Source organism: Balaenoptera musculus, chromosome 3, assembly GCF_009873245.2.
Source record: "Balaenoptera musculus isolate JJ_BM4_2016_0621 chromosome 3, mBalMus1.pri.v3, whole genome shotgun sequence".
Lineage (NCBI taxonomy): Eukaryota > Metazoa > Chordata > Mammalia > Artiodactyla > Balaenopteridae > Balaenoptera > Balaenoptera musculus.
The window spans coordinates 53,604,379-53,620,984 of record NC_045787.1 but is presented as its reverse complement, the minus strand read 5'-3'; the positions used below and the strand labels follow the sequence as shown (position 1 = coordinate 53,620,984).

Below are 16,606 nucleotides of genomic sequence, written 5' to 3'. Positions count from 1 at the left end.
ACTGGACCACCAGGGAAGTCCCAGTGGTAGCTGTTATGATGCTGTCATTTGCACTTTAAAAAAATTTGAGGGGCTTCCCTGGTGGCGCAGTGGTTGAGAATCTGCCTGCTAATGCAGGGGACACGGGTTCGAGCCCTGGTCTGGGAAGATCCCACATGCCGCGGAGCAACTGGGCCCGTGAGCCACAATTACTGAGCCTGCGCGTCTGGAGCCTGTGCCCCGCAACGGGAGGGGCCGCGATAGTAAAAGGCCCGCGCACCACGATGAAGAGCGGTCCCCGCACCGCGACGAAGAGTGGCCCCCACTTGCCGCAACTAGAGAAAGCCCTCGCACGAACCGAAGACCCAGCACAGCCAAAAATAAATAAATAAAATTAAATAGCCTACTTTATTAAAAAAAACAAAACAAAACAAAAAAACTACCAGTTGGCATAGCAAAAATTCTTCCCTCCAGTTTCTCCCCCATCTTAAAAAAAAAAAAAAAAAAATTTGAGGTATAACTTACGTGCTTTAAAATATACCCATCTAAAGTGTTTAATTCAGTGATTTTTAGTATGTTCACAAAGTTTTGAGACCTTCACTTTTATCTGGAACATTCCATCATCCCAGAAAAACACCTGACCACATCAGCAGTTACCCTACCCCCTCCCCAGCCCCTGACAACCAGGAACCCACTGTCTGTCTGTGGATTTGCCTGTTCTGGATGTTTCCTATCAGTGGAATCACACACTGTGTGTCCTTCTGTGTCTGGCTTCTCTCACTGAGCATCGTGTTCTCAAGGTCTGTCCACGTGGTAGCGAGTGTCAGTGCTTCTCTCGTTTTCAGAGAGAAGTAATATTTTATCATAAGGATGGACACATCTTGTTTATTCATTCACCTGTTGATGGGCATTTGGGTGTTTACACCTTTTGGCTGCGGTAAGTCATGCCTCTGTGAACACGTGTGTACACCTTTTATGGACATATGTTTTTGGTTCTTTTTGGTGTGTACCTAGGAGTAGAAATAATTGCTGGGTCATTTGGTAACTGTTTACTTTTGGAGGAATTGCCAGATTTCTCCATAGCGGCTGTTTGCCTTTTTAAGACAAAGTTTCGGAGGCTGGTCCCTTGTGCAGTGGCTGTGGTGTCAGCACCTGGCTGCGGGGTGTGGCACCAGGGCTGTGTGTGGGCCTGGGTCACCTGGGCCCCGTGTCCTGGGCTGTGGTCAGCACTCCTGGTGGCCGGCCGTCCCAGGCTCCTTACGGTGCCCGTGGGTGCCGTTCCCGCCGCTGGCCCTAGGCCCTCCCTGCCTGTCTCCGCAGGGACGCTTGGACTCCAGCGCGGCTGCACACCTGGCCCGCCTTGCCCCACCCCCAGCCCTCGGAGGCCTCCTGTTACCTGGTGCCCCATGCCCCCGGGGCTGGCTCTGACCCTCGCCTGCCCTGTCTGGCCGCCGGCCCTAACCCTGCTCGTCTCCTCCGCAGGCCTCCTCGCTAGAGAGGCGGAGCCCTGGCCTGGCCTCTTGCCTCTCTCACAGCCTGTGCCCCGGGGAGCCCGGCTTGCAGACCACAGCAGGTACCTTCCTCCCCGGGGCCCGGGCCTTGGCAGGTGTGAGAGACGGCACACCGGCCCCTGGAGCCCCGGGATGGGGCGTGCGGGCGGGGTGGCCAGGGCTGTCTCCCGTTCTCCAGACAGAGTGCCTCCGTTTTCCAGACCTTCCTGGCCGGCCCGGGCCCAGGCTGGGGGCGGGGGCTGCAGGAGGGGGCGGTGCTGGGCAGGCACTCTCCCTCCCCGGGGCCCTGCGCTTCCCCTGAGCTGGCCGCCTGCCCCTCCTGTCCGCTCCCTGTGGCTCTGCCCCCTCCTGCTGCACTCGGGACCCACGTGCAGGTCCAGCCTGGGCCCTCACTGCTCCCTGGCTGGGGTTGAGTGAGACCTAGCTATTTCCTTTTTTGTTTGTTTCTTCTAAAAATCAACTCATTGAAGACCAGTCATGGAGAGAGAGAGCAGTGAACATATCCTGGTTCTTTTGGGAAAACCCGAGATCTGGTCACGTCCCCCAGCTGCTGGGCCGAGGCCAGAGGAGCGCTGAGCATCGGTTGGGCTGCTGCGTGCCAACCCCGGCCCGCGTGGACACACGCGCGTGCATGCACCCCTGTGGTGGCAGCTGGGCCCCCGAGGCTTCCTCCGCCCTGTGGTCCTCTGCGGAAGCTCGATGGTTGGGACGGTGGCAAGGAGCTCACACGGGCCGCTGTCTCCCCACAGTGGTGTCCATGGGGTCCGCGGACCATCAGTTCCACCTGGCGGAGATCCTGTCTCGGAACTACGGCGTCCGGGAGGAGCATGAGGGGGCCGCGCGGGGCCCGGAGAAGCCGGAGGAGGAGCTAGAGAAGGACTTCGTCTCCCAGGTACCCGGTGGGCGGGGCGTCCAGGGGGCCTCGCAGCTGCTCCGTCCGCTTAGTCTCCGAGCTCCTTGGACTCCATGGTGACCTGTGCCACCGGCCCTCTGTCTGCACAGGCCAGACCATGCTGGGCACTGAGGTCAAGGGATGGACCAGGCCAGTCCCGCCTTCATGGGGCGCTGGGCTCCAGACGACCGGGTGGCTGGACATTGAACTCACTGTTCTCAAACTTTTTGGCACCAGAACCCCCTTTTGTGCTCTTAAAAATTATTGAGGGTCTCAAGGAGCTTTGTTTATATTGGTGATATGACAAACCCATTGTTAGTAGAAAGAACACATTTTTAGGAAAATGAAAAATAACTATTTTCCAGACAAAAAAATTAGGGAGAAGAGTGGACTAGTTTGACATTTTTGTAAATCTCTGTGAACGCTGTTTTTTAAGGCAGACGTTAGTCTGTTGTGATTTGTTCTTTTGGTTAAAGTGTAAATCTAGCCTTATATAGATCTGTTCTTGGAAAAGGGAGGAGTATTTAACAATCTTTTCAGATAATTGTGGATATTCTTTGATGCTGCTCCAAAATGCAGCAAGTGGTAGTTTTGTGAAGTGAATTCTATAACCAGATCCAGTAAAGTTTCTGTCCTTGGTGTTAAGATCCACTGGTCTTGACCTTGGAGTGATCTTGACCCGTGTGTGATCTTGTCACCTTCTGCGTGGATGAGATGTTTGGTGAATATTGGTTCCGTGACGTATGAGTCTTCCACATGTCCACGGAGTTCGCCGTATGAAATCTAGAAGGCACACGTTTGTTAATACCACAGACTGTGCTGCTTAAACAGTAGAGATTTATTTTCGAGCAGTTTTGGAGGCCAGAAGTCCCAGACCAGGGCCTGGCAGGGCTGTGTCTGGTGGGGGCCTGCTTCCCGGCTGCAGACACTGCTTCTCGCCATGTCCTCTCGGGGAGAGCTAGCTCTCTGGTGTCTCTTCTTATGAGGACACTGATCCTGTTGCATCAGGGCTCCATCCTTGTGGCCTCATTTAACTTCATTTATTTCCATAAAGGCCCCATCTCCAAACACAGTCACATTGGGGCTTCATCATATCAATTTGGGGCGGGGGGACACACAAACATTCAGTCCATTAAATGTCAACACTGATCTCACCAGATGTCTTTTATGTCCTGGGACTTGAGTGTTGTTTTAAGGAGTTATCATAGGGCATTTATTTAGCTTGGTGCTGTGTATCACTTGGTGCCCATTTGGTCTTATAACCAAAACATGTCTTCTGTTCAAAAAAGAAAAATCAATTTTAAGGAGTTCAGCTTGAATTCAGAACTTCTCAAAAGTAACCAAAAAAAAAAAACCAAAAAACCAGCTATTCATTAGCTAAATTACCTCAGCTAAGCTTTCTTCAGGGGAGTTCTCTGGAGGTCCAGTGGTTAGGACTCTGCGCCTTCACTGATGTGACCCCAGTTCAATCCCTGATCAGGGAACTGAGATCCCCCAAGGCATACGGCACGGGCAAAAAAAAAAAAAAAAATTTCTTCAGATACAATTTTTGTAAACTGATTAAGTAAAAGAAAGAACTTAATATCCAAAGCGAAATCAGAAACACCTGCCTTTTATATTCCCTTACCAGCAGGCATTGTGGTTTATGAAGTTCATGCTGTCAGATCCAAGTTTTCCAAAATTGGAATTTTGTGCTTGAAAGCTTTTACGCTGAGTTTTACTCCGTCAAGAAGCGCAGTCAGTGGTCTCCCTCGTCTGCCCAGTGCCTGGCGGGAGGCGGGAGGCGGGAGTTGTCCGCCAGCCCTGAGTTCCAGGGTGCTGTCTCCATTACCTCCCCTTTCCTCCCACAGAAGATCAAAACGACATCCGCTCAGGGTGAGCTTTCATAAAATCCGTAGTGTCACACAGGAATTGCAGGGTATTCTTTAGTGAGACAGGCATCTCTTGAAGCCCTTAGTGAGCACGCGTTGACGCTCGCGCACTTTGGTGCCCCTGCCCTGACCTCAAAGGCTGCCCCAGCCGCCCCCGTGCTGCTCCCTCAGGTCGCTTCCCGGGGAGCCACTGTGTCAGCTCCCACCCCACCCACAGGTGCACAGTTAGAAACTGGGAGAGGCACAGTGAGTGATCCCCACCGGGGGTGCTGTGAGAATAAAAGAGAGCCTGGTCAGGGAAACCCGAGAGGAAGGGCTGGGGGTCGGCGGGGAGGTCTTCCGCGGCGATCCGAAGCCCCCCAGGCAGGACTTGACAGCGAGAGAACGAGAGGGCGTGTCCAGGAGTCTGGAAGCCGACTGTGACCCTCAGGGGTCAGGACGCGGCATGGCCAGCGGCACTGGCCTCGAGCAGGCGAGGTTTGCAGAAACAGGATTGGAAAGCAGTACCAGAGTGGAAGGTAGTGGTAGTTTTCGTCTCTTCCTTCCCGGTAATTAAGGGTCTTATTTCTGTCTCTTGTCATATCGCGGTGGCTCCAGGTGTCAGCAGTGTTAGGCCGTGGGGCCCTCGAGCGTCCTCTTGTTCGTTGTTGGTGCGGCGAGGGTCAGCCGCCTCTCTGTTACATTGATGAGGCGTCCATCTCTTTACTTAGCATACTGAGGGTTTTAAAAAATCAGGAGTGATGTTGGTTTGACCAGATGCCTTTCTTACGTTTATTAAAGGGCCATGTTTTTCCCCTTCTGGTTTATTGGTGTCCCGTGTGGTGACAGTTGATTTCCAGACACTGGGTGTCCTTGCGGTGCTTGAGTGGAGCTTGCACTGGCCTGGGCGGGGAGCTGGAGGTGGACGGGAGCCCGCCCGGCTCCGCCCTTCGCGGCCAGGGGCGTTGGGCAGACAGCGGCTGCCTCTGGGCTCAGGCATCTCATCAGTGCCCTCCTGGGGCTGTGAGGGGCCCTTAGACGAGGGGCTGGGCCTGCGGTTTGGCTGGGGTGAGTCCCTGTGACTAGTCGTGGGGCTGACGGGCTCAGGGGGTGGGGGAGCAGAGCCCCAGAGCAGCCCTGCCGACAGAGCCCTGCCCCCCAGAGCAGCGACATGCCCCTTGACGAGCTGCTGGCCCTCTATGGCTACGAGGCCTCGGACCCCATCTCGGAGCGCCAGAGCGAGGGCAGCGACGCCGCAGCCAACCTCCCGGACATGACCCTGGACAAGGTGAGGGGGCGGTTTTGGGGGTGGGCAGGAAGGCCCTGGACAGGCAGAAGCGCGGCTTATAGCCTGGCAGTGCGGGTGTAGCTAGTGCTGCTGGCTGTGGCCACACACCCAGGGTCAGGGTGGCCGCAGGGACGGCTCTGGGAGGGAGAGACGCTCCGGGTCCCGAGCAGGTCGTGGCCTGGCCAGGAGGGAGGGGCTCTGACTGTCCTCAGCCTCGGGTGGAGGCCGTGTCCCTCCCCGACTCGGTGCCCCTGGCTGGCCCACCCTCGTGCCAGTGCTTCGTCCGCGGAGCAGGGAGAGCAGCCCCGTGGGATCCCTGCGTGCCTAGAGGGAGGCTCGACCGCGTTGGCACCATTACTGCTGTTCGGGTTAGGGTTATTTGAGATTGTTAAAACAAACTGCAAAAACGTTCTCTACTTTCTTGTTAAAAGGAACAAATAGCGAAGGATTTGCTTTCAGGGGAAGAAGAGGAAGAAACACAGTCCTCAGCCGATGACCTCACCCCATCTGTGACCTCCCATGAGGCCTCTGACCTTTTCCCTAATCAGAGTGGACGTAGGTGTCTCACCCGCTCCTACCCCTGGGCTGGCGGGGCAAGCAGGGGCCCTGGGCCGCTGGGGGCACAGACATCGGGACCCCTGGGGGTGCCCTGCTCTTGTTTGAGCCCCTGTAGGGACCCGTCTCCCCTGCCCTGCCCTGCCAGTGAGCTGAGGCTGGTGACCTTGGTTTATGTGAGGAGGGAACCTGTTGGTTCCTGTGGCTGAAAGTCTGTTAGATCCAGCGTCCTCGGACCACGCACCCCTCACTCCTTGTGCGTCTCTGTGGCCTGAGCAGCAGCAGCGTGAGGTGCTGGGGGTCTGGGCCCCTGGTTTACGACTGCAGCAGAGGGCGGCCTCCTGAGTCCCCGCTTCTGTGCCCATCACACCCCATCACCTGGCCAGGGCCTGGACCCAGCCGCTTCTCAGGAGAGGCACACGTGGGGGTCAGGTGGATGGAGAGTGGGGTGGAGGCCCCGGGGTCTGCTGGCTGGGGGGCCGCGCGGGGCCGAGGAGGTGCCTCACCTGCTCCTCTTTTCCCAAAGCCCGCTTCCTGCCTGATGCAGACAAGGAGCCTGGCTCCTCCAGCTCATCAGACACCGAGGAGGACCCGCTTCCCGCCAACAAGTGTAAGAAGGTGCGCGGCCCTGACCCTGCGGTGGCGCCCTCAGCGCGGCCTCTGCTGGGCTGGGACTCGACTGCGAGTGAGTGCCGTAGCCCCGAGGCCCCCCCGCCCCCGCCCCAGGAACGGCTGCACTGGACACAGTCACACGCACAGCTGGCCTCTGCCTCCCCCCCACACCTCGGGCCAGGCGGCCTGGCTCTGGGCGGCCGCCTGCAGCCCCCATCAGCACCGCGCGCCTGGGCCTCCGTCTGCCCTGACTCTCCTGGGCCTTTGCCTTTGCAGGAGATCATGGTTGGGCCTCAGTTCCAAGCCGACCTCAGCAAGCTGCACTCGAACCGCCAGGGTGAGAAGAGTAAGTGGGCCTGGGAGGTGGGGGGACAGGGAGCAGGAGAAACGCCAACCCCACTCCTCCAGGAGAGACTTGCGGGTCCAGCCAGAGCCAGTTCCCAGGTCCTCGGAGGGAGCCTGAGGGTCCTGGCCCAGGTCCGGTGGCCACCTCCCCGGGGCAGCTGAGCCTGCAGGACACTCTGGGAAGGGGCCGTCCCTCCCCGCTGGCTGGTCCTGGGCCCTGTGGGCCACCCTGCCCCCCCCTCCCCGTCCCCACCCCCAGGGCTGCTGCGCTTGTTCTCCTGGGTGTGTGGGCTCTTCCCACGTCACCCACGCGTCAGTCCCTCACCTCGTCCAGGGCTCGTCCCACATGCCCTCAGAGACGTGTGTCTTTCTGCGTTCCGCCTGGCCCCGTTCTTCAGGGCGCTCACCACCCTGGACTTGTTGTCTGTCTGTCTCTCGATCCCACTGGCATGAGTGTGCGTCGCGTACGCTACGGTGTTGGGTTCCCTCGTGTGCACGCGCCGCGTTGGCTCATCCTCCTGCTGGTCAGTGTTCACAGTGGTTTGCCGTGTGGTTGTCTTCGTGGACACACACACTTGTCCCTGGGGCGTCATCAGTAGGCACCGAGCGGGGCCCCCGCCAGCAGTGTGGGAGTTCCAGTTGCTCTATGTCCTCATTAGGGCTTGGTGTGGCCTGCCTTGTTGACGGGTGTGGAGTTGTGCCCTGTTGTGGCTTTAATTTGCAATTACTGGCTGCTTGGTATCTCTTGCGAGGTGCCTGCTGAGGCCTTTCCCCTTTTAAATTGGGTTGCCTTTCTCCTGTGACTTGGGGGGGTCCTTTCTGTGTGGATGCACGTCCTTGGTTGGCTGTGTGCACTGCAGATGTTTTCTCCCAGTCTGTGGTGTCTGGTTCCAGTGAAATCCAGCTTATCTTTATTTTAACCACAATGTGTTTGTATGCTGTCTAGGGAGTCTGCAGGTCTTGAAGATACGCTCTTTTATTTCCCCTTTTATGTTGGCATCTATGATCTAATTTAATTTTAATGTATGGTTGGAGGTATGGGTCAGGGCTGACCCCCCCACTCCAGCCCTGCATATGGAAAAGTCCATTCTTTCCCCACTGAATTGCAGTGTTGCCTTTATCAGAAATCGTGTCCGTAATGTATATCTGCCTTTTGGGGCTTCTCTTCTGTTGTCCTCTTGTCTAACCCTGGGTCCTTACCACTCTCTTAATTATTGCAGCTTTGAAGTTAGTCTGAGATGGTGCAAGCCCTCCAACTTTGTAACTTTTATTTGTATGTCCATATAAGTTTTCAAATTAGCTTGTCATTTGTCTCAAAAATGCCTGCTAGGATTTTGATTATGGTTGCATTGGCTCTTTATTAATTTGGGGAGATTGATACATTAACGATACTGACACTTCCAGTTCACGAACATAGCTTACTTCTCTGCTTAGGTCTTCTTTATTTTCAGCAGTTTTAGAGTTTTCAGTGTAGCAGTCTTGTGAAATGCAGAAATGCAGTTTATTATTTTAAGTAATCTTGTACACAGTGACTTGGCTAAATTCACTTACTAATTTTATTACCTTGTAGATTCTTTTGCACTTTTAGACATATACAATCATATCATTTGTGTATGATAACTTCTTTCTTTGTGATCTTTTTATGTTTTATTTCTTTTTCTTGCATTACTGCACTGACTCCTTTTTTTCTTAAATTAAATTTATTTATTTATTTATTTATTTATTTATTTATTTATTTATTTTTGGCTGTGTTGGGTCTTCATTGCTGTGTGCGGGCTCTCTCTAGTCGCGGTGAGTGGGGGCTACTCTTCGTTGCGGTGCACAGGCTTCTCATTGTGGTGGCTTCTCTTGTTGTGGAGCATGGGCTCTAGGTGCGCGGGCTTCAGTAGTTGTGGCATGCGGGCTCAGTAGTTGTGGCCCATGGGCTCTAGAGCGCAGGCTCAGTAGTTGTGGCGCACGGCCTTAGTTGCTCCGTGGCATGTGGGATCTTCCCAGACCAGGGCTCGAACCAGTGTCCCCTGCATTGGCAGGTGGGTTCTTAACCACTGCTTGGCCATTATCTCTTCAAAATTGGTCCTATGCTTTGTCCTCTTCCTCCGTGACTCAGTTATACATGTCTTAGGTTGCTTGACCATCTTACACATGTCCCACACTATGTTCTCTTCAAGCTTCAGTTTGATTTTTTTGAATGAAATTCTTTCCAATTTCACTAATCATGTCTTCTGCGGCTGTTGAAGCTGCACAGTGGGTTCATAATTCACGCACTGCATTTTCCAGCCCTAGAATGTCCGTGTGATTCTTTTGAATTGATTTCAGTTCTCTGCTGAAATTCTCCAGCTTTCCATTCATTTTGTCCTTTTCCCTAAGTCATTAATCATAGTTATACTGAAGTCCTGTCTGCTAGCTCTGATGTCCAGCTGTTTATGGAGTTACGTGTTGTCACGTGGTTTTCCTCTCACCTTCACGCCATAGGTAGACACACAGCGATGGTGGCAGGTGTCGCTTTTTCTCTAGAGAGGGGCTGGGACTCGGGGTTGACTTTGCAGATGGAGAGAGGTGGCCGCAGGTCTACAGGGGCGCCAGCCCCAGAGTCGCTGGTTCCCCTGCAAGAGCGAGCCCAGCATGGAGCTGGTTCCACTCTTCAGCCACTGCACTGGGTGTTTGGCTTGTGTGTGTTGTTTAGTTTTTGGCCCCTGTGGTTCTTCCCTGGGTAATCGAGAGATGCTGACACTGGGGTCTCCCCGGGCCTGGCCCTGAACTCTCCCTTCTGCCTCTTCCCCGCCATGTCCTTCCCCCCGCCCCCCACCCCCCAAAGCAGACTGCAGCCAGAGTCCCTTTCTTATCCTTCCTTAATGCATCTGCCCCCCTCCCCCGCCAGGGCAGGACCTCTACTGCCCTCTCCTCCCCTCCCTCCCCTCCCGGGAGGTCTGCTCTCACGTGGCTCGTGTGATGCTGAGGCGGCGGTTATGGGGACTGAGGCAGCCGTGGGCGCTCTTGCCCGAGCGAGGCCGCTGGCACCCAGGTCTCCCCACTGTGCTTGATCGAGTCTGGGCTCTTCTCGCTGCTCCCTTGGGCCTCTGCCTTTCGCCTCCCTGAGCTCGTCCTGCAGCCCCTCCTCACGGGCCACGCTCAGAGGTCCCCCTTCCAGCCTGGGCTAGTTGCTGTCCCCTCTGGGACGCTGGCCTTGATAACTGGCTGCTCAGGGCCCACTGACCTCCCACCCCTTCCTGCCTTCCCGCCACCTCGAGCACCCAGGTGCCCGGAGCTGGCCCTGTGAGACGCGGAGGTGGAGGCCCAGGCCCCCGATGGGCCCTTGTCCTCCAGAGGGGCCGAGTTGGCCTGCTGGTGATGCTTTCGGGGAGGCGGTCAGAGGAGGTGCAGACTGCGTGCCGGCACGTGAACTTGCCCCCTCCTGCACAGTCTATGAGAATGAAGACCAGCTGCTCTGGGACCCCAACATCCTTCCTGAGAGGGAGGTGGAGGAGTTCCTGTACCGGGCGGCGAAGCGGCGGTGGCACGAGGTGGCTGAGTCTCAGCTCCCGGAGGGAGAGGCAGTGAAAGACAGCGAGCAGGTGGGCGGCCCTGGGAGTGGAGCAGCCGTGGGGCGGGGGCCAGCGTGGCTGTGTGATTGTGACGAACTCAAGGGGAACCACTTGTCCTGGGCAATGGTGGCTCCCCTCCCCCAGGCACTGTATGAGCTGGTGAAATGCAACTTCAATGCCGAGGAGGCCCTGCGGAGGCTGCGGTTCAACGTGAAGGTGATCCGAGGTGAGCGCAGCCCCAGCCCCGGCCCCCCCCCCCCCCGCCTCCCCCCCGCCGTGGACCACGCTGACCAAGCCCCCCCACCGCTCCAACCTTCGCAGACGGGCTGTGCGCCTGGAGCGAGGAGGAGCGCCGCAACTTCGAGCACGGCTTCCGTGTGCACGGCAAGAACTTCCACCTGATCCAGGCCAACAAGGTGAGGCCCTGCCCGCCCACCGCGCCCCCGGCCCGCTGGGGCTGCTCTGGGGCTGGAGGGCTTGGGAGCCGGCACGGTGGTTGTCCACCGCAGCGGGGGGTCAGAACGAACCCCCAGGCTCGTGGTGGGCTCCCCGGCTCATCTTCCTCTAGTTCCCCCATCCCCCGGAAAGGTTCCGATCTGGGGAAGGGTCTCGTGCCCACTGCCAGTCCCCCAGCGCTGACCCCCGCCTGGATCCCCTCCATCACCCCCTTGTCGTGGGCACTGAGGGTCTCCATGTTCACTCCATCCAGGGACACACACTCTCCCACCATTGCACCAAATAGGCATGACCGAAGTGGCTGCTAATGCCGGGTCCCCATGCCCTTCTCCACATCCATGTCTCCCCCCCCCCGCTCCTCCCCCCCCCATCCTCCCCAGGCCAGTGTCCCTAACACCAGGCCTGGGTCACTGGTCTCCCCACACCCTGCTTGGGTGCTCCCTGCCTGTGGCTCCCTTGTAACGACTCCCACGCTGACCTCTGTCACTGCCCTGGCCCTCTCCCCCCAGAGAGGTCTGCCTGGCCAGGCGCCTGTGGCTCGTCTGGGAACCTGACTGTCCCTCTGCGCTGTCGCAGTGGCTCCCACTCCTGCCCCTCGCCCCTGTCTTGTCTTGCTCCCCTGGGGCCAGCAGCCCTGGCCATTCCCACTCCCCACAGGGATGCGGCAGGTGGAGAAGCAGGGCCTGGCCGGTACCCGGCTCACGCTTGGGGTCTGGGCATCTTCCCTGGGAGGTTGGAGTGGGTGAGGGGCCCTCGCGGGGCTGCTGTAGGACAGGGATGGTGCCCCCCTGACCGAGCCCAGCGCGCCCAGGCAGCACTTGGTCCTCTGGGACCGGTGCCCGCAGCTCTCGCCGTGCCTGTCCCATAGCGGAGGCCGCTTCTGCCCCAGAACCCCCGGGCTGCTGCCTTTGTGTCCTGACCTGCTGTCTGCCGGACGCCCCCCACCCAGCTTAGGGCTCGTGGCCTCTCTCCCACTGGAGTCTCAGGTCTGCCGTGAAGCTGGCCCCGGGGAGGCTTGTTGCACGAGGGGGTTTTGGTGAGAAGATCAGGCAGTCCTTGGGTGCCCCTGCGCCTGCTTGTCTCAGCCCTCCCCGGGCACAGGCGTTGGGTCCCGCGGTGGTGGGGTTGTCAGCTGCGGGCGCAGCCCTGGCCTTGCTGCAGGTGATCCTCTGAGATGGGAAGATGCCCCGATCGCTCACCCTGGACACGAGCCCGCGGGGCCACCCTGGCCTTCCAGGGTGCAGGCCTTGGCTTTTCGTGCTACGTTGTAAACATGCCCTCAAGTTGGCTCACGCACCCGGCGTGCCCTTGTGCAGATGGCTCTCCCTGGAGCACCAGTGACGCCCACGCTCAGCGAGAAGTGGGCTTGCTCCGCATGCTCTCTGGGCCGGGGTTGTCCCACCCCCTCCGCCGGGCCTGTGAGGAACAGAGCACACGTGGGTGCGGCCGTCCTCGGGGCGTCTGGGGCGAGGGAGGCGGACGGTGGGCCTGGAGCTGAGGCCGGGCACGGAGCGGGAGCCACGAGATGGGGTGCTGAGCTAAGGGCACGGGGCGATGGGGAGCAGGCTGGGAAGGGGCTGGGGGCCAAGCTGACCGGCACCGCCCGCAGGTGCGCACACGGTCTGTGGGCGAGTGCGTGGAGTATTACTACCTGTGGAAGAAGTCTGAGCGCTACGACTACTTCTCCCAGCAGACGCGGCTGGGCCGCCGGAAGTACGGCCCGTCGGGAACCACGTACGTGCCGGGTGCCCGCGGGGCAGTGGGGGAGGCGCCCTGGCCCGAGGCAGCCCCTGCCCTCACCTTTCCTCTCCCTGCAGGGACGCGGACCAGGACCTGGACAGCGGTGACCCCGATGGCCCTGGCCGCCCCCGCTCCTCGCCGCCCCTGCCTCTGCCCGCCACTGCCGATGGCCCGGGCCCTGAGCGGGACGCCCTGGCCCGGATGCGCACCGGTGAGTGGGGGGTGGCCCCTTTTCTCGGGGGGCACTTCTCCCTGGCAGCCCGACCTGGGCTGGTGGACACGGAGGAGCGAGTGGCATTTGGGGGCCAATGTCCCTTCACCCCCACGTGGTCTCACAGGGTGTCACACACGAGTCATCCTTGGGACTTGGCTCTCCACATGGGGGTAACTTGTGCGGCCTGGGCCCCAAGTGGGGCTCCTCTGCAGTCCCAGGTGGCAGCCCAGGGGGTGTTGCGCCCCCTTTGGCGTCCGGGCCCAGGGCCGTGCGGGAGCAGGACAGAGCCCAGGTGGCGACTGCAGTTTCTGAAGGGGACCTCAGGGGATAAGGATGCTGCTTTGTGGGGCTGCTGGACGCTGGGGCTTCCCTTGTCCTGGTTCCAGGGTCCAGTTGGGTCTGTGGTTTGCCCGGAGGGTTGTCCGCGTGCCTGGCCCCACGGCCGTGTGCAGAAGCTCCCCGAGTCCATGTCCCCCTCACTTTGTGAACGTGCTGCGTCCTGTCCTGCCCTAAAAGATGGGGGTCACGACCTTCCTAGGCAGGGCCCTTAGTCTCAGTGCGCTCTTCTGGTGTGACAGGGCATTTCTGCATCCCTGTGTGTCTTACGTGTTTGTGTGAGAGCGTTTTGTGAGGAGGGGTCCTTGGCTTTGCTGGACCCGGCAGGTTGGAGCCCTGCACCGGGCACAGCCTGAGGTGACCGTGGCTTTTGGGCGAGCGGGCCGTACCAGGTTGCCCTTGACCCGGTGGAGCTGGGCATGGGTGTTGTCGGGGCCTGGCCACAGCCGTGTTCTCCCCCCACAGAGCCCCTGAGTGTGGGCAGCAGCACGTCTGGGAGTCTCGGCGAGCCCGGGGAGGCCCCCGACGGTCCCCCGTCCTCGGAGCCAGGGCCCTGTTCGTTCCAGCCACTGGACGTAGACGCGCCCTCGGCCGTGCCCTTGCCTCGGCGGCCCCCAGCCCTGGCTGAGCCGGCCTTCTACTCCCCCACCACGGCTGCTCCAGAGCCCGGTGCCAGCTCAAGGCTGGCTGTGGACTTGGCCCTGCCCGGGGCCCTCCCCGAGGAGCTGCCCCTCATCTCCAGCCACGTGGATATGGACGGAGAGCCCGAGGAGGCCGTGGCCCCCGCACAGGTGGCTTTGTCGGTTGCCGAGTTTGGACTCATCGGCATCGGGGATGTGAATCCCTTCCTGGCCGCCCACCCCGCGTGCCCGGCCCCTGGGCTGCACTCGGAGCCCCTGTCACAGTGAGTGCGGCCCCTCCCCGCCCCACCCCCAGCTGCTGTACCCCAGCCTCAGGCCAAGCTGAGGCCAGCGGGAGGGGTTGCCCCCAGGGCCCGAGGATGGCGTGGCCCCACGGAGCAGGCTAGTGGTTTATCTTTATTCTGTTTTTTATTTGGCTCATTTAGCTTCCTGGCTAGGTAATACATTCATGTGGCTCAAAATCCAAGAAGGTACAAACGGGGCCAGTGCCAGGTTCCTCCCGGCCCTGCCGAGCTGCCCGCCCTCCCCAGGCGGCCGCCGAGGACAGTGCTGCCTCGGTAGGGGGAGGCCAGGCGGCTGTGCGGGCTGTGGGGGCGGCGGCGTCTGCCGGCGAGGCGGGGGCGGGGCCACGGTCCAGCCCGCGTCCCGCCCACGCCCCGCCCGCGCCCGCACCGGGCCTCTTGCTCTGGGGTTGCACTGACCTCCTGTCTCTCCCTCTCTCACCCTGCAGCTGTAACGTGATGACCTGTTGATCCCTGGCCACAGGCGGGCGTGTGTGGCCCAGATTGGACTGGGGGCCGCCGTGAGGCCTGCCTGTCAGTCTTCCTGACCCTCCCCTCCTCGCGGGCCTCCGGTAGCTCCTCTGCTCAGAGCACGTCAAGGACCGGGCTGAGCGGTGGCCCCTCCCCACGCCACACACGCACCAGCACCGCTGCCTGGCTCCAGCCTCTGCGCCCACCACAGGAGCGGTCGGGCGGCTGGGCGCTGAGGGCTGGCCCATCCCGCCAGCAGAGGCGAGGAAGGCGTCCCGGCCCCGCCAGGGACGTGGGGAGGTGGGGCCGCACGCCGCCCCTACCAGCAGCCTCCGCCGGCAGCCTCGGCACTCTGCTCGCCCGTCTCCCTGCGCCTGGCCGGACTGCGGGCTGCCCCCGCCCAGGGCTCAGGGGGCAGCTGCTACTCGGTGCCAAACCCTGTGGGGCACAGAGCCATATACCTCGATGTCGGCCCGCCCCGCCCTGACGTCCACCCGCTCTCTCCACTTCAGGAAAAGCCGCACTTTATGCCCCTACCCCCACCCCCACCCCGGGGCCCCCGTCAGCTTCGGGCGTGGGTCTGAGGACGCAGAACTCACAGCCCCTTGGTACCGAGGCCTTTCGCCTGCCGCACTGAGGGGCCCGGCTCCAGCCCGTTTCCCTGACCCCCTAGGTCGTGTTTCTGTTGAGGCTTTCCAGCAAGACGGCTTGGGGTCCTGGGCCTTCTCCTCTCCAGCCTCCTCGTTTTATTTATAGTTCTGTTTACAAATCGGAGTGGGGTCCTCCAGGGGCAGGGCAGCGCTCCCGGCCCCGGTGTCACCAAGGGGGGCTTTGGCTCGAGCCCGTCCATAGGGCCGGACTCGACCTTCCCTCGGACCACCAAGGACCGCACTGTGAAGTGACAACTGCCTTGACCCCCTTGCTGTTTTATTTATTAAACTTGATTTGAAGCCCCGTGGGTGCCTCGTGGTGGGTCAGGCGGGTGGGACGCAAGGAGGTGCTGGTCCCTCGGTGGACCCCGTGCTGGGCCCCATCCAGGGACCTGGGGGCACGGGGGTTGTGGGGGAGCGTGCTCTGTGTCTCAGTGATGGTGCGAGGGAGGTGGCCGGGCAAGTGGAGGTGACTTTCAAGCTGGACCCTGACGGGGACAGGCCTGCCTGTGAGCGCACGTGAGGGCGAGGCTGGGGCCTCACACGTGCGGGGCAGGGGCCCGAAGGCCGGTGGGGCGGAGACGGCAGCCCCTGTGGAGGCTGTGCACGGGCTGGGGTGAGGGCCGCCTGGACTGGGAGGGAGGCCGAGTGGAGGAGGAGGCTCCGGGGCCAGTCGTGCTGGGTGTGTGGAGTCGGGGCTCAGTCCCAGCAGAGCTGGCTGTGCCAGCGTGGGAGCCCGGGGCGTTTGGGTGGGACAGGAGGGATTGGAATGGTTGTGACGGAGTTTTCTGTGTTCACGCTTTCAGTGCTTCAGAGGTGGCGTTTGCTATCCTCTGGTTTCCTCCTCTCTCAGTAAGTGGCCTCTCCAGGCCGGCTTCTTGCCCCGCTCAGTGTGTTTAAGGTTCCTCCGTGGCTGTTCGTGGCTTCGTTGTTCACTTCTTCGTGCTGAGTAACTGTGTTTTCTGGAACGGACTGTGGCGTTGCTCCGCTCGCCTGCCCGAGGGCGCCTCGGTGTCCCCGGTGTGGTGGCGGTAGACACAGCGCCCGTGAGCCCCCGTGTGCAGGTGTGTGTTTGGTGAACACCCAGGAGCTGGACCGCGCGGCGGTTCCCCTGTGCTTCTGTGAGAACCTCCAGGGTGGCTGCCAGTCCGTGCGCCCCTGCCTGAGGCTGCCCGGCCCCGCAGCGCTTGGGGCTGCCGGGACCGTCCCAACAGGCGCTTCCCACGGCCCCCAAAGGCAGGCT

At 60.2% G+C, this 16,606-nt stretch overlaps 1 protein-coding gene across 6 annotated transcripts; it reads left to right on the top strand.

Moving 5' to 3' along the window:
* The first annotated feature begins 1,403 nt into the window (after positions 1–1,403).
* MIER2 (MIER family member 2) lies at positions 1,404–14,831 on the top strand. 6 transcript variants are annotated; one of them, XM_036848297.1, is made up of 14 exons: positions 1,404–1,552; positions 2,240–2,382; positions 5,395–5,520; positions 5,952–6,075; positions 6,602–6,693; positions 6,964–7,033; positions 10,453–10,604; positions 10,719–10,800; positions 10,896–10,990; positions 12,347–12,466; positions 12,640–12,764; positions 12,848–12,981; positions 13,786–14,224; positions 14,692–14,831. In XM_036848297.1, the coding sequence occupies exons 2-14, from the start codon at positions 2,248–2,250 to the stop codon at positions 14,711–14,713; spliced, it is 1,716 nt and encodes a 571-aa protein (XP_036704192.1). In that variant the 5' UTR covers positions 1,404–1,552; positions 2,240–2,247; the 3' UTR covers positions 14,714–14,831. The 6 variants fall into 6 exon arrangements, with proteins under 6 accessions (XP_036704192.1, XP_036704195.1, XP_036704193.1 ...); XM_036848300.1 differs by lacking the exon at positions 12,347–12,466 and having other exon boundaries at positions 12,724–12,764; XM_036848298.1 differs by lacking the exon at positions 12,347–12,466.
* The last annotated feature ends 1,775 nt before the right edge of the window (positions 14,832–16,606 follow it).